The sequence below is a fragment of the Octopus sinensis genome, linkage group LG3, assembly GCF_006345805.1.
Source record: "Octopus sinensis linkage group LG3, ASM634580v1, whole genome shotgun sequence".
Classification (NCBI taxonomy): domain Eukaryota; kingdom Metazoa; phylum Mollusca; class Cephalopoda; order Octopoda; family Octopodidae; genus Octopus; species Octopus sinensis.
In genome coordinates this window covers 156,273,502-156,289,191 of record NC_042999.1, presented here as the reverse complement: position 1 = coordinate 156,289,191, position 15,690 = coordinate 156,273,502, and the positions used below count along the sequence as shown (strand labels likewise).

The window sequence follows — 15,690 nt, the reverse complement described above, 5'->3', positions numbered from 1 at the left end:
AAAGAGTAATGTATTTCTTTTATACTAAAGTTTAGAAGTTTTTTTCTTTTCTGATGCAAGGGAGGTAATTGGAATATCGAATTACCCTGTTTCTTCCCTTCGTTTAATTGACAGCAATTTGTATACACACCAGCACGTTCTATTTTCAGTTTTATATTGCAGCTTGTAAATTTAATAATCAAATCGTTGTTGTACAAGTATAGAACAGCAGGATGACCTTGTTAAATTTCTCTCGATCACTTGGTTTTCAAACTTTTTACTTCTTGCATTTTTTTTTAGACGTTACGCGTAGTTTAAGATAGATTTGGCTCGCTATTTCTAGCAGATCATAAGAGCACGTGAAAGCTTCGTGTGTGCTGTTCCCTTGGGGACAAACAAGTCACGATTTCCGATATATTCTGCAATTGAGGCTACGATTTGTTAAAATCACATAATTTTACCGGATTGTAACTTTTATTATTATTATTATTATTAATTTCTAGAAAATGTGGGCTAAGGCAGTTTCGCACCTCTCCGTGAAAAATGCATTTTTTCGAAAAAGAAATGTTCGGATCCTTACGTTTTAGATGTCGGAGATGACGAATATACAAAAAAAAAAAAATACAAAAAAAACAAAAAAAAAAACACTATACCCTCCCTCCCCCTTAAAATTTTGAACTTTTTCGAAATTTGTTTCCCTATGATTTAGGTCAGTGATTCCCAACGTAGTCCCTGGGGCCCAACAGTGGTCCCCAGAGAATTCGTAGCCATAAAAAAAATTGAAACCATTTCAGATCTACACAATATTGTCCAATAATAAAGACACTGTTAGTTAATAATAATTTATATGAAGACTGAATAATAATAAGAAAACAAAATTCAATAATGTATAAATATATAATCAATATTATATTACAATCAAGAATTACATACTTTAAATTTTACAATCACAACAGTTTCATAATAAATTTGATATTTTTAATAGATCACTACACAATATTGTTTAATAATAAATTTGATACTTTTAATTTATAGAAATAAAGTATTTATTATTTTTGTTTTTTTAAAGATCCGTTGTAATAATGTCTGAACCATCTGCTAAAATGGTAAAACAGAGGAACTACAAAGAAGATTTTATCATGTTTGGTTTTGTATCTGTAAACTCAAAACCTATGTGATGTCATCATGACAAATCATTTCATGAAGAAAGTTAAGTTGAAGCAGTACCAGAAATTAAGGCATCCATCATCTGTTGGTAAAGCTAGTGAATATTTTGAGAATAAAAAGAAAATACAGCCAACCAAACTACCCGACTTTGTAAAGAAGATAAATACTGAAAAAAGCAAAGACACTCAAACCAAGTTATATGGTCTCTGAAATTATTGCCAAGGTTGCAGCACCTCAGATTTAAGGTGAGAAACTTGTCACGCCTACTATGATAGCTTGTGCAAATGAGGTTCTGGGAAAAGATGCTACATCTACTCTGAGTACAATTCCACTTTCAAATAACACAGTTACAAGAAGACAGAATGAAATGTCTAATTTTGTTGAGGAGAAGATTGTGGAAATTCTCCAAAACAAATTTTTCTATCCAGGTTGATGACAGCACAATTCATAACCAAGCTAATCTTCTGGTCTATGTCAGATTCATCCATGAAGATGATACAAGGGAAGAAATGTTATTCATTAAAAGTTTGTCTGAAACTACTAATGGAGAAGATAGTTTCAATGAAGTAATGCAGTATTTTAATGATAAAAATATTCCATTGACTAATTTGACCAACATTGCATCAGATGGAGCTGCAGCCATGACTGGAAAAGTGAAAGGCTTTGTTTCTAGAATGAAATCAGTTGCTCCTCACATTTTTTTATATACGTTGCATTAGCCACAGACAGCATCTGATTGCTATGAAAATTGAAGGACTCATGGAAAAAGCACTCAACACTGCCGTACATGCAGTTAACTTTGTCAAATCAAAATCAGTGAATAATAGTTTTTTTATGCAATTCTGTGAAGATTAAGATTTTAAAACCCTATTGCTTCACACAGAAGTTAGATGATTGTCAAAGGGTGTGAGCCTTGAAAAACTAGTGAATTCGTGGGAACCATTAATCAACTTTCTCATGTTCAAGAGTCAGATGACTCATTACAACTCCAAGAAGCAAGCTGATGCAGCTAAGAAAACTTTGGAAAAACTTTCTGAGCTTAAATCAAAAATATTTTACTTGAGTGATATTTTTAAAACAGTGAATCTGCTTAACTTAGAGCTGCAAGGTAGAAAATCAGATTTGGTCACCTGTTCTCAGAAGATAAAAGGGTATATGGGGAAATTAAAATTTTGGAAAAAACAGTTTGAAAAAAATTGGCATCGTTTCAAAATTTTAACACCACTGTTCCTACATTAGAATGCATTGCCTATCTTGAAGTCTTCATGTAGACTTTGAGAGAAGATACAAAGATTTATAAAAGATGGATTATCCACTGGTTTGTAGACCTAGAAAATTATGAGCCAAGAGATGAAAATTTTGAGTTGGCTGAGAATATGAAACTGAGAAGAAGAGTTGAAAAAGAAGGTGTCTTTGCCTATATATCGATAAAGGAATCACACCCAAATATTTTTCAACAAGTAGAAGCAAGCATCATTTCTTTCCCTACCACATATATGGTGGAATCTGCATTTTCATCTGTTGTAGATATTTTAAGTAGAAAAAGAAATAAATTAGATGTCAACAGCAGAGGAACTATCAGACCAAGACTAAATGAGTTCATTAAAATTGATTATGATATCTTGTGTCAGAAACACCAATATCAAGCTAGTCACTAGCTGAATGGACTAAAAATGAATGACTTTACGAAAAATGATTTTGATATTTTGTGTTTATCTTTTTTTACTAAAATGAATTTTAAATTTTATCTTTTGTTTGCTAAAATACATTTTAAGGTGTAAATAGTCTATTTTGTCTCTTCATTAAATATTTTGGTATGAAAATAGAACAGCATAAAGTAAAAGTGGTCCCTAGAAAATTTTTCAAGTAAAAAATGGTCCCTGGGCTGAAAAAGGTTGGGGACCACCGATTTAGATGATGGAGATTCCGATTACACAAAAAACTACGTTTTCAAAATTTTAAATTCAATAAGTATATAGATATGTGTATAAAGAGATAGATATGAATGTCGGATCTTTTCACTTTGACCAGCAGATTTTTAAAATAATTTCTTTGTAGCTAAATACCTTTAAACTTCGTATACTGGTAGAACGTGTAACAAAAACATTTTTTTCTCTTGGCTTTCTTGAGAAAATTATGGGATCTTTTCATTTTGAAGGCCAGATTTTCCTAGTTAACTAAACAATTTGAAACTTCGTATACTGGTAGAATGTGTCAAAAGAAAACATTATTGTAAACAAAATTGAAAACAAAATTGTAATTCATAACTTAAACGTAGTTTAATTTTAAGAATTTTAACCAATGAAATCCCAACATCTTCGAAGCTCGAATGCTGCGATTTCATTGGTTAAAATTCTTAAAATTAAACTACGTTTAAGTTACGAATTACAATTTTGTTTTCACTTTTGTTTACAATAATGTTTTCTTTTGACACATTCTACCAGTATACGAAGTTTCAAATTGTTTAGTTAACTAGGAAAATCTGGCCTTCAAAATGAAAAGATCCAATGTAGTTTGTAAGCTATTTCTTGTTAAATTTCTTGCATTTCGGCAATTTCAACCAATCAATGGCGTCTATTGAGGTGAATACAATTTCTGCGGAATTTTCTCAAGAAATCCAAGAGAAAAAACGTTTAATGTAACACATTCTACCAGTATACGAAGTTTAAAAGTGTTTAGTTACAAAGAAATTATTTTAAAAATCTGCCGGTCAAAGTGAGAAGATCCTGAATGTCTTCCTGGGGCTAAAAACAACAGTAACGCCGTCTTCTATAGGACTGCCACATTTAGTTGACAAATATAATTTATGAATAAATGGACAAGGATAAATAGATAGATAGATAAATAAATGGATGAAAAAGTTCAAAATTTAAAGTTGGAGGAAGGGGTGAAATTTGAGCCCATTATTAAATGTTATGACATTAATTATTAAACATTAATGTTTGTTTCTCATAAAATGGTGTATATTCAATTAACATTAAATTATTATTTACGATTATTTAAGGCAAACACAAGTAAAACGATAATTCTTATCACTTTAATGCTTTTATCTGTATTTAATTTCGATTTGCATATGTTTGTCAATTCGCTACGATCTCTTTAAAGTAAACAAAATCAAAAATTTAAATTGGGGTGGAGGTGAAACTAATTTTTTTGTTTTGCATATTTGTAATCTTGGATATGTAAAACGTAGGAATCCGAAAAGTTTTTTTTAAAAAAAAAATACATTTTTCAAGGAGAGGGGCGAAATTGCATTAGCCCCGAAAATGTGAATACAATTTTCATCATCAGCATACAAACCTACATGAGAACTAATTTTAAAAAATATAATCTGTTGAAAATTTGAAAAACTTCAAGTGGTTGAAGAAATTTGGGTAAATTTATTTATTTATTTATTTATTGTTCACTCGTGTGTATCGACACTGTATAAAATTCAAGTAGTTTAAAATAAAAAGAAAATGTAGCATTTGTGGATACAAAATATTTTAAATAATCTTAATTATTTGATTCTTTAATAAATATTGGGTATCCCGGAAGAGACGATGTTATTTCACAGATATAAACAAGAAATTTCATGCATGCTAAAACTGATTAACTGCGTTATTAGAATCTGTTGTATACATCCGTTTTATTCCTTAGCAACCATGACGACGGTTCTCCACGCTAAATGCTTTCTTCTTGGTAAGTTAGTTGTTTATATTTTGTGTATGTCAAAAACATCTAAGTACAGGCACATGCATCGTGATGCATGAACGTGCGAGCTGGTATGTATGTGTGCATTTGTACGCCTGTATGTGCATGTGTGTTTGTGTTCTGACATTACTTTTGTTTAGCCCTAGGTTGTATCACGTCTGATAAACCATACCTAAGATCGAAAACATTCCAGCCGCTACCATCCCGTTATCTTTATAAATGCAGTATGAGTATCTCTCTAGAATGCCATTATCGAACGTGTCCTTTACTTCTATGGTGATAGAATGTAGTTAAAAGGGTATATAGCTATTATTTCTAAAAGGACGAGCTTCCTTGTAGATCTACCGCCACTGGCGGGTTGGGACTGGAATAGTAGTTAATATTCGCGGGTAATAACAAATATTCATTAAAAGATACATTATCCGATGTATCCTTTTCAACAAGGGTAGAGTGTGTTCTGGTCCAAATTTTGGCTGTTATTTCTAGCAGATACACGTCTCATCGTTAGATGTCCGTATTAATAGATTAACTGTGTGTTTGTGTCTATCTACTTTTCTATCTATATCAATGCTTCTCAACTATTTTTCCACTTGCGGTAAACTTTCGGAAACATTTTTTCACGCTGAGAGTTGCTGAAGCATGGAACAAACTGCCGGCATCAGTGTTAGTTGTCGGAGCACTGCATTCTTCAAAACTTCCATGCTTCCTGAGATTCGCCAACACTACACCTGATTTTCTCCCCTCCATCACACGCAAGCATGTATCTGACTCATACACTGTTTGCTTCCCAGACATTTGTACATTACTGCATATGCTTTATACGCACTTTTGACAAGTTGTGGTGCACCTGAGCACTGTATACAATAATTTCATTATTATTTTTTTATTATTACATTATTTTCAAAAAATACGCACTCATTTGTCACTAGAATCATCATCACCATTTAACGTCCGTTTTCCACGTTGGCATGGGTTAGACCACTGGTTCTCAAAGTGGGCGGTATTGCCCCCCCCCCTGGGGGCAGTGGAAAGTTCCAAGGGGGCGATAATAGGGTAGCAATTCATGTAAAATGTGGGGCAATAATGGGGTAATGATTCATGTAAAAACAACATAATGGGTTTATTAGGTTAAGATTTATTTGTGAAATACAGTTGCTTTGAACTTGCTTCAAAAAGAGGTCTACGTTTGTGATGGTTACTTGGGGTGGGGGAACTAAGAATGTAGCCTGGACGTCAAGGGGGCAGCAGCCCGAAAAAATTTGGGAACCACTGAGTTAGATAGTTTCACAGGAGCTGGCAAGCTGGAAAGTTGTCCAGGCTCTAGTTGTCTGTTTCGGCAAGATATCTACAGCTGGATGCTCTTCCTAACACCAACCACTTTACAGAGTGTGCTGGATGCTCTTTACATGTCATCGGCGTGTCAGGCACTCAAACAGTAGGTGCGTATATTAATCAAAGTATAGTGTTATAGGTGGAGGCGCATGGCTTAGTGGTTAGGGTGTCAGCATCATGATCATAAGATTGTGGTTTCAATTCCTGTACCGGGCGACGTGTTGTGTTCTTGAGCAAAACACTTCATTTCACATTGCTCCAGTCCACTCAGCTGGCAAAAATGAGTAACGCTGCGATGGACTGGCGTCCCGTCCAGCTGGGGAACACATATGCCATTGAAACCGGGAAACAGGGCCCATGAGCCTGGCTAGGCTTTAAAAGGGCGCATTTATTTGAGTGGAGATGCGTGGCATAGTGGTTAGGGTATCAGCATCATGATTGTAAGATTGTGGTTTCGATTCCTGGACTGGGCAACGCATTGTGTTCTTGAGCAAAACATTTCATTTCACGTTGCTCCAGTCCACTCAGCTGGCAAAAATGAGTAACGCTGCGATGGACTGGCGTCCCGTCCAGCTGGGGAACACATACGCCATTGAAACCAGGAAACTGGGCTCATGAGCCTGGCTAGGCTTTAAAAGGGCGCATTTATTATTTATATAGTGTTATAGATTAATTTCTGTCAATCATATCTATTGGTTTCACACTGGGTGCTCATTACATGCCACTGGCACAGGTGCATCTTATGTGGCACTAGCACCTGCAAGACAAAGACTTCTCGGCTAGGAGAGGGAGTAGGGTCATGTCCCTTTATAGCCATGGATGGCCATGATTTTACTTAGCTTGACATATGTCTTCTCAAGTGCAGCAAATTGCCACGAGTTCCAGTCCCTTGTCATCTCCTTAGTGAGACCCAGTATCTGAAGATTCTTTCTCACCACTTCTCACATCTTCCTGGGTCCACCCCATCTACAGGTTCTCTCTACAATTAGAGATCAGCACTTCTTTAAGCAGCCGTCCTCAAATGCATTTGTCGTTGTTGACATTCGAGCGAGGTCGTTGCCAGTGCTGCTGGACTGGCTCCTGTGCATGTAGCACATAAAAAGCACCATTTGAGCGTGGCTGTTGCCAGTACCACCAAACTGGCCCTCGTGCTGGTGGCACGTAAAAGCACCCACTACACTCTCAGAGTGGTTAGCGTTAGAAAGGGCATCCAGCTGTAGAAACTCTGCCAGATCAGATTAGAGTCTGGTTCTCCAGACCTCAGTCAAATTGTCCAACCCATGCTAGCATGGAAAGCGGACGTTAAATGATGATGATGATGAAGATGACCAATGACATCACATGAGAGAAAAAGGCAGGGTACGCCATGTCTGGCTTTGGTTAATCAGTCCAATGTGTATTTTGAAGGCTCTGCTACAGGTCAGGCGCTGGTGGTTTGTTGAAACTGATGACAAGGAGTTGGCTCTGGACATGCACAGTTCGCGTTTTCTTTGTGCCCCTGCAATCGCTTTCTGCTCATACTGCAAGGTTCTACTGTATTTAACAGACTCTCATAGTTGACTCCCATAATGGACTCTCGTTGTTAGATGAAGGATGGTAGTTCCACAATTTCTTGTTCAACCATCAGACAGATTTTTTTTTACAGTGATCAAATGTTTGTGTTTATAGGCGCAGGCATGGCTGTGTGGTAAGAAGGCGGTGAGCTGGCAGAAATGTTAGCACGCCAGGCAAAATGCTAAGCGGTATTTCGTCTGCCGTTATGTTCCGAGTTCAAATTCCGCCAAGGTCAACTCTCTTGGTGCAGCTCAGTCAGTAAGAGTGGAGGAGGGTTTGATCTCAAAACTCTTCAGTGAGGCTTTGAGTGTATCCTCGAAGTGCTTTTTCTGTTCACTTTGTGTGCACCTACCCTCTGCCAGTTCACTCTTAAATGGGGAGTCGTGTGTCAGGCATTCAAACAGCAGGTGTGTATATTAATCAAAGTACAGTGTTATTGATTCATTTCAATCAATTTTACCAATTGCTTTCACACTGGGTATTAAATCACCAGATAATATATATATACAGTGATACGTCGCAGTACAAGTTTAATTTGTTCCATGACTGAACTTGTCTTATGATTTACTCATTTTACAAATCAATTTTCCTCATTGAAATTAATTAAAATATAATTTAATCTGTTCCAGGTTGAAGTAATCGACTAGCCCCACTTCCCCACAAAATTTTCAAGACCTTGTGCCCACAGCAGAAGTAATTATTATCATTTCTATTTTACAGGTAGTTCAGCAATTGGAAAAACTTCACTTTGCCAAACGTTTCATAATGACGGCACAAATTTGTCAAAAAATTATAATATGGTTTGTATTTTATTTCCTTTCAATCGTTCAAATTATGCATTTATATACTCTTTTTATTCTCTTGCTTGTTTCAGTCATTTGACTGTGCCCATGCTGGAGCACCACTTTGGAGGGGTTTTTTTTTTTAGTTGAAGAAATTGACTCCAGGACTTCTTTGTAAGCTTGGTATTTATTCTGTTGGTCTTTTTTGGCAAACTGCTAAGGTACAGAGACATAAACACACCAACATAGGATGTCAAATGATGGTGGCTGGAAAAACGGGCACAAAGACACACACACAGAGGCACACACACACACACATATATATATATCATAATAATAATAGTCATGGCACTGACATTGACCATGACTACAATTTCACTTGACTCAGCAGAAAACCTGTTGAAATCTTAGTTGCGGCCGATGACAGCGCCGCCTGACTGGCACTCATGCCGGTGGCATGTAAAATACACCATTCGAGTGTGGTTGATGCCAGTGCCACCTAACTGGCTCCTGTGCCAGTGACATGTAAAAAGCACCATCGAGAATGGTTGATGCCAGTGCTGCCTGACTGACTCCCATGCCAGTGACACCATTCAAGCATGACCAATGTCAATGTTGCCTGTGGCATGTAAAAAGCACCATTCGAGTGTGCTTGATGCTAGTACTGCCTGACTAGCTTCCATGCCAGTGGCACGTAAAAAGCACCCACTACACTCTGAGAGTGGTTGGCATTAGGAAGGGGATCTAGCTGTAGAAACCTTGCCAGATCAGATTGGAGCCTGGTGCAGCCTCCTAGCTGGCCAGTCCTAGGACAAACCATCCAACCCATGCTAGCATGGAAAAACTGGTATTAAATGAAGATGATGATGATGATGAATGATATATATACTCCGATTTAAAATGATATTTATCTAAACAATTGGCTGTAAAACTGACGAGCCAACTCTAACTAGAATCAAACCCACATATCACTGCTAACATGACACCTAGTGCTTCCGATTGAGCCAGAACACTCACCCATAAATTTCAGTCAAAATTTTATGTATAGAAGCTTAATTATCTATTACTACATATAATATTTATAAACAAACCTGGAAGCCTGATAACTTACAGGTTTGTTTACAAATATTATATGTAATCATCAAAATCAAATCATATCAGAAAGCAGAACCAAAATCGAAGTCGATCAACATCAATGGAAATTGCAGCTGTGATCCCAGTGCCAGTGACAAGCAAGTGAACCATCTGATCGTGGCCGTTGCCAGCGCCGCCCCGACTGGCCTCCGTGCCGGTGGCAAGCAAAAAGCACCATCCGTTCGTGGCCGTTGCCAGCCTCGCCTGGCCCCCGTGTCAGTGGCACGTAAAAAGCACCCACTACACTCACGGAGTGGTTGGCATTAGGAAGGGCATCCAGCCGTAGAAACTCTGCCAGATCAGACTGGGCCTGATGCAGCCTTCTGGCTTCCCAGACCCCAGTTGAACTGTCCAACCCATGCTAGCATGGAAAGTGGACGCTAAATGACAACGATGATGATGATGATGATATTATATATATATATCATCATCATCATCATCGTTTAACGTCCACTTTCCATGCTAGTATGGGTTGGACAGTTCAACTGGGGTCTGGGAAGCCCGAAGGCTGCACCAGGCCAGTCAGATCTGGCAGTGTTTCTACAGCTGGATGCCCTTCCTAACTCCAACCACTCCGTGAGTGTAGTGGGTGCTTTTTATGTGCCACCGTCACAGGTGCCAGACGAGGCTGGTGAACGGCCACGCTCGGATGGGTTTTTTTTTTTATTACGTGCCACGTTTTTTTGCATCTGGCCATCTAACTCCCCAGACTGCAACCCCCTTGATTATTATGTGTAGGGTGCAGTTGAGTGAGTGAGTTCAACAAAACTCCTTGTTACACCAAAGATGAATTGAAGGCAAGGATTATGGCAGCATTCACCAACTTAAACAGGGTGACCATCTAGAAGAGTTGCATGAGATTCCGAATTTGGTTGGAGGCCATGGTTGAAGCCAATGGCGATTTTATTGAATAAATTTACTCTTTAGTATTTCAAGATACTTTTATGTAATTTTGGTAAATTAGGAGTGGCTGTGTGGTAAGTAGCTTGTTAACCAACCACACGGTTCCGGGTTCAGTCCCACTGCGTGGCATCTTGGGCAAGTGTCTTCTGCTATAGCCCCGGGCCGACCAATGCCTTGTGAGTGGATTTGGTAGACGGAAACTGAAAGAAGCCCGTCGTATATATGTATATATATATATATGTATGTGTGTGTATGTTTGTGTGTCTGTGTTTGTCCCCCTAGTATTGCTTGACAACCGATGCTGGTGTGTTTACGTCCCCGTCACTTAGCGGTTCGGTAAAAGAGACCGATAGAATAAGTACTTGGCTTACAAAGAATAAGTCCTGGGGTCGATTTGCTCGACTAAAGGCGGTGCTCCAGCATGGCCACAGTCAAATGACTGAAACAAGTAAAAGAGAAAAGACAAAGAGATATCTGTTAAAATGAGATGTCAGTGTTATTTTGATGTCAGTTTCCATCTACCAAATCCAGTCTCAAGGTTTGGTCAGCCCAGGGTTATAGTAGAAGATACTTGCCCATCTGTTTTAAAACTTCACTAAATCTAATGATTTGGCTAGAGAGATATTACATCACATGATAACATGATAATGTTGTATGTGTTATTTCCATACAAAAACCAAGTGCAGCAGACTTTTTAGACATACTCACCCCACCCTTATTACAAGAAATTTTGGTGGGAAGTGAGAAGGCAGCCAAATAGAAGAGATTTTTGCTGACACAATTTAAAACCTAGTACAAGTGACACTTTTTGATGAAGTCATTACTTTGAAAGAAATTAGGAAGTAAGTAAGCCGACAGACGGTCTAGAGGAAGCTTAATTTTCCATAAACTAGAAATGGCTATTTGACTAACTATCAGTCATATAGTTATCTCTAGTGGTAGACACTTACTTCATCAGTAGACTTTTCTCTGCATCAACTCGTGTTTAAAATCATCATTATCATCATGATTTAACGTCCATTGTCTATACTGGCATAGGCTGGATGGTTTGACTGGGTTGGCACGCTGGAAGGCTGCACCAGGCTCTAGTCTGATTTGGCATGGTTTTCTACAGCTGGATGCCCTTTCTAATGCCAACCACTCCAAGAGTGTAATGGGTGCTTTTACGTACTAATTTGTGTGACACCGGTATCTGCCATGACTAGGATTTTGCTCGGCTTGATGGGTCTTCTTCTCAAGCACGACATAATGCCAAGGGTCTTGGTCATTGCCTCTGTGAGGCCCAACACTCAAAAGAACTCAGCCACTTTGCCTCCATGAGGCCCAATGCTTGAAAGGAACTCAGCCGCCTCGCCTCCGTGAGGCCCAACACTTGAAAGGAACTCAGCCACTTCACCTAGCTTAGTGGCATTTTGTCTGTCTTTACATTCTGGGTTCAAATTCCACTGAGGTTGATTTTGCCTTTCATCCTTTCAGGGTTGATAAAGCACCGGTTAGATACTGCGGTTAATTGAATAGACTTACTCCCTCTCGTAAAATTGCTGGCCTTGTACCAAAATTTAAACCCAGTATTTATTTCATCGTAAAATGGTAAGCTGGTAGAAATGTTAGCAGACTGGATAAAATATTTAGCAGCACTTTGTCTGTCTTTACATTCTAAGTTCAAATTCTGCTGGTGCCAACTTCATGGTCAATAAAATAAGTACCAGTTATATACCAGTATTGATGTAGTCAACTTAGCCCCGCCCCCGAAATTGCTGGCCTTGTGCCAAAATTTGAAACTACTACTATTCTTCTTCTTCTTCTTATTATTATTATTATTATTATTGTATCTGCCTTAGTGAAGGTGGAGGTATTATTTTCAGTCGTGTTCGTTTGTCTGTGGACAAGATATCTTAAGAACTGCTGAATGGATTCAGTCAAAACTTTCAGGGATGTTTGGCCTTGTGACTGGCACAAACTGATTAGATTTTGGGATCGATCTGCTACCAGACAAGGATTCTGGATTATTTTTCATGTTTTTTTTATTTAATTTTTGAGAGTGGTTGGGTTCATTTTTAGTATTCTCATTTGTGAGAGCAGTCAAGTTTATTTCAGATATTTCCATTTTAAAAATCATTTCCAACTAATTGTTGAGAGGGCATTGGTGTTGCCTTGGCAGAAGTTTATTTTTATTATTATTATTAGTACCTTGAGAGAAATGTTGTACCTAAGAAGCATCAGTTGTGGTGTGCAAGAAAGACGATTGCGCTGGTATGGTCATGTGGCGAGAATGGATGAAGATAGGTGTGTGAAAAAGTGCCAATCCCTAGCAGTTGAGGGAACCCATGGAAGAGGTAGACCCAGGAAAACCTGGGACGAGGTGGTGAAGCACGACCTTTGAACTTTAGGCCTCACTGAGGAAATGACCAGCGACCGAGACCTTTGGAAATATGCTGTATGTGAGAAGACCAGGCAGGACAAGTGAGCCCAGCCCACTTATGCATGCCTTTCCTCCCTTGGACACAAAGACCTGTTGAGGCACCAGCCTCGCCTGGCACCTGTGCGGGTGGCATGTAAAAAGCACCCACTACACTCATGGAGTGATTGGCGTTAGGAAGGGCATCCAGCTGTAGAAACATTGCCAGATAAGACTGGAGCCTGGTGCAGCCTTCTGGCTTCCCAGATCCCCGGTCGAACCGTCCAACCCATGCTAGCATGGAGAACAGACGTTAAACGATGATGATGATTATTGCTGCGGCTTATTGCATTAACAGGCTGGAGTCTTAATGGAAAGAAGGAAGGAAAATGGTCAATGAAAAGAGATGCTTGTAGATTTGAAAATCATTGAAGGAGTTGGAGGGCAGAGAAATGCTGTATAGACATGTAAATTTGTGATAAAGACAAAGTGAAAGAAAGTAAGAGAGAGACGTGAGAGAAGTCAAAATTGCTGTAGTTATCATGTAACGTCAGGTGATTTTAAGGTCATGTTATTAACATGTAACCCAGTATAATATGGTATAACTTATTGCATGATTGTGTCAGTTTTAACTAAACTAGCAACCCAACCAAGCTGGGAAAAAAATAATCATTTCCATCACGAAACACGGTTGGTGTGAAGGGTAATTTTTGGACACCCTTAAGGACAGGGGTTCTCAACCGCAATGCATATAAAAATTTTTGTGGGTACACGGTAAGTTTTCAGGGCAATGGAAAAAAACTGCTTTAAACCAGTAAATTTTATGTGCAATAAATTAGGTGAAGGCATGGCTGTGTGTTAAGAAGCTTGCTTCTCAACGACATGGTTCCAGGTTCAGTCCCACTGCGTGGCACTTTGGGCAAATGTCTTCTGCTATAACCTTGGGCTGACCAAAGCCTTGTCAGTGGGTTTGGTAAGCAGAAACTGAAAGAAGCCCGTCGTGTATATATATATATATAATATATATATATATATATGTGTGTGTGTGTATGTATATGTTTGTTCCCCCATCATTGCTTGACAACTTAGCGGTGTGGAAAAAAGAGACTGATAGAATAAGTACTAGGTTTACAAAGAATAAGTGACCACGTAGCTGTGTGGTGAGAAGCTTGCTTCTCAATGACAAGGTTCTGGGTTCAGTCCCACTGCATGGCACCTTGGGCAAGTGTCTTCTATATAGCCTCAGGCCAAATAAAGCCTTGTGAGTGGATTTGGTAGATAGAAATGAAAGAAGCCCGTTATATATATATTAATATACCTTCGAATTTTAGGCCTCACTGAGACAATGACCAGTGACCGAGACTTGGAAACATGCTGTACTTGAGAAGACCCGGCAAGCCAAGTGAGACCATAACCTTGTGGCTTATACCAAGGGTGTAACCAGCCCACTTATGCATATCTTATGCATCATTGGACACTGCTTGCTAAGACCTGTTGAGGCAAGTGAAATCGAAATCAAATTCAATGACTGGCATCCGTGCTAGTGGAGCACTAAGAGCACCATCCGAGCGTGATCATTGCCAGAGCGGTTAACCGGCGTTCGTGCCGGTAGCATGTAAAAAGCAACATTCGAGCGTGATCGTTACTAGCATTGCCTTACTGGCACTTGTGCCGGTGTGCAGGTGGCATGTGAAAAAAAGCACGATTTTTTCGTGGCTGTTGCCAGTACCGCCTGATTGGCCCTCATGCCGGTGGCATGTAAAAACAACCACTACACTCTCAGAGTGGTTAGCGTTAGGAAGGGCATCGAGCTGTAGAAACTCTGCCAAGCCATTACACCCCTATCTCTGATCAGCACCACTGCCAAAGTGAAAGGCTGGTCATCATCATCATCGTTTAATGTACATTTTCCATGCTGGTATGGGTTCAACAGTTTGATTGAGATCTGGAAAGCCACAAGGCTGTACCAGGCTCCAATCTGATCAGGCAATGTTTCTACAGCTGAATGTCCTTCCTAACACCAACCACTCGGAGAGTATAGTGGGCGCTTTTTATATGCCACTGGCATGGGAGCCAGTCAGTTATTCCTGGTATTGATCATGTTTGGATAGTGCTTTTTACGTGCCACCAGCACAGGAGCCAGTCAGGGGCCATTGGCATCAACCACGTTTAGATGGTGCTTTTTACGGGCCACCAGCACAGGAGCCAGTCAGGTGTCCCTGATATTGATCATGTTCGGATAGTGCTTTTTACGTGCCACCAGCAGAAGAGCCAATCAGGGGGCACTGGCATCAACCACGTTTGGATGGTGCTTTTTATGTCATTAGAACAATATAGGTGCAGGGCATGGCTGTGTGGTTAGGAATCTCATTTTGCGACCATGCGGTTTTGAGTTCAGTCCCAGCATGCAGCAAACTCAACAAGCGCTTTCTACAATAGCCCTAGTCTGACCAGTTCCCTTGTGAGTGAATCTAGTAGACAGAGACTTCGGAAGCCTTTGTGTGTGTGTGTGTGTGTGTGTGTGTGAAGGTGTCTAGCCTAGTGGTTAGGGTGTTGTACTCATGAGTGTAAGACTGGTTTCAATTACCAGGCCAGTCAGTGCATTGTGTTTTTGGGCCAAAACACTTTGTTTCATGTTGTTCCAGACACTTTAAAAGGAAATGTAAAACAATTGAATTTTTATATTTAGAAATATGATTAAAGTGCAAAGTGAGTCAGCTCCACACTTGTACAGTGGAAGCTTACTAA

General features: G+C 39.2%; 1 protein-coding gene across 7 annotated transcripts in view; it reads left to right on the top strand.

Moving 5' to 3' along the window:
• The first annotated feature begins 4,448 nt into the window (after window positions 1–4,448).
• LOC115209098 (intraflagellar transport protein 27 homolog) overlaps window positions 4,449–15,690 on the top strand; it is a 64,379-nt gene continuing 53,137 nt past the window's right edge. For 6 of the 7 annotated variants that reach the window (XM_036501525.1, XM_036501524.1, XM_036501528.1 and 3 more), the window contains exons 1-2: window positions 4,449–4,827; window positions 8,446–8,525. In XM_036501525.1, coding sequence (XP_036357418.1) covers window positions 4,689–4,827; window positions 8,446–8,525 — 219 coding nt within the window. In that variant the 5' untranslated portion in view covers window positions 4,449–4,688. The remainder of the gene's footprint in view (window positions 4,828–8,445; window positions 8,526–15,690) is intronic. The other variant, XM_029777221.2, reaches the window with a different exon arrangement.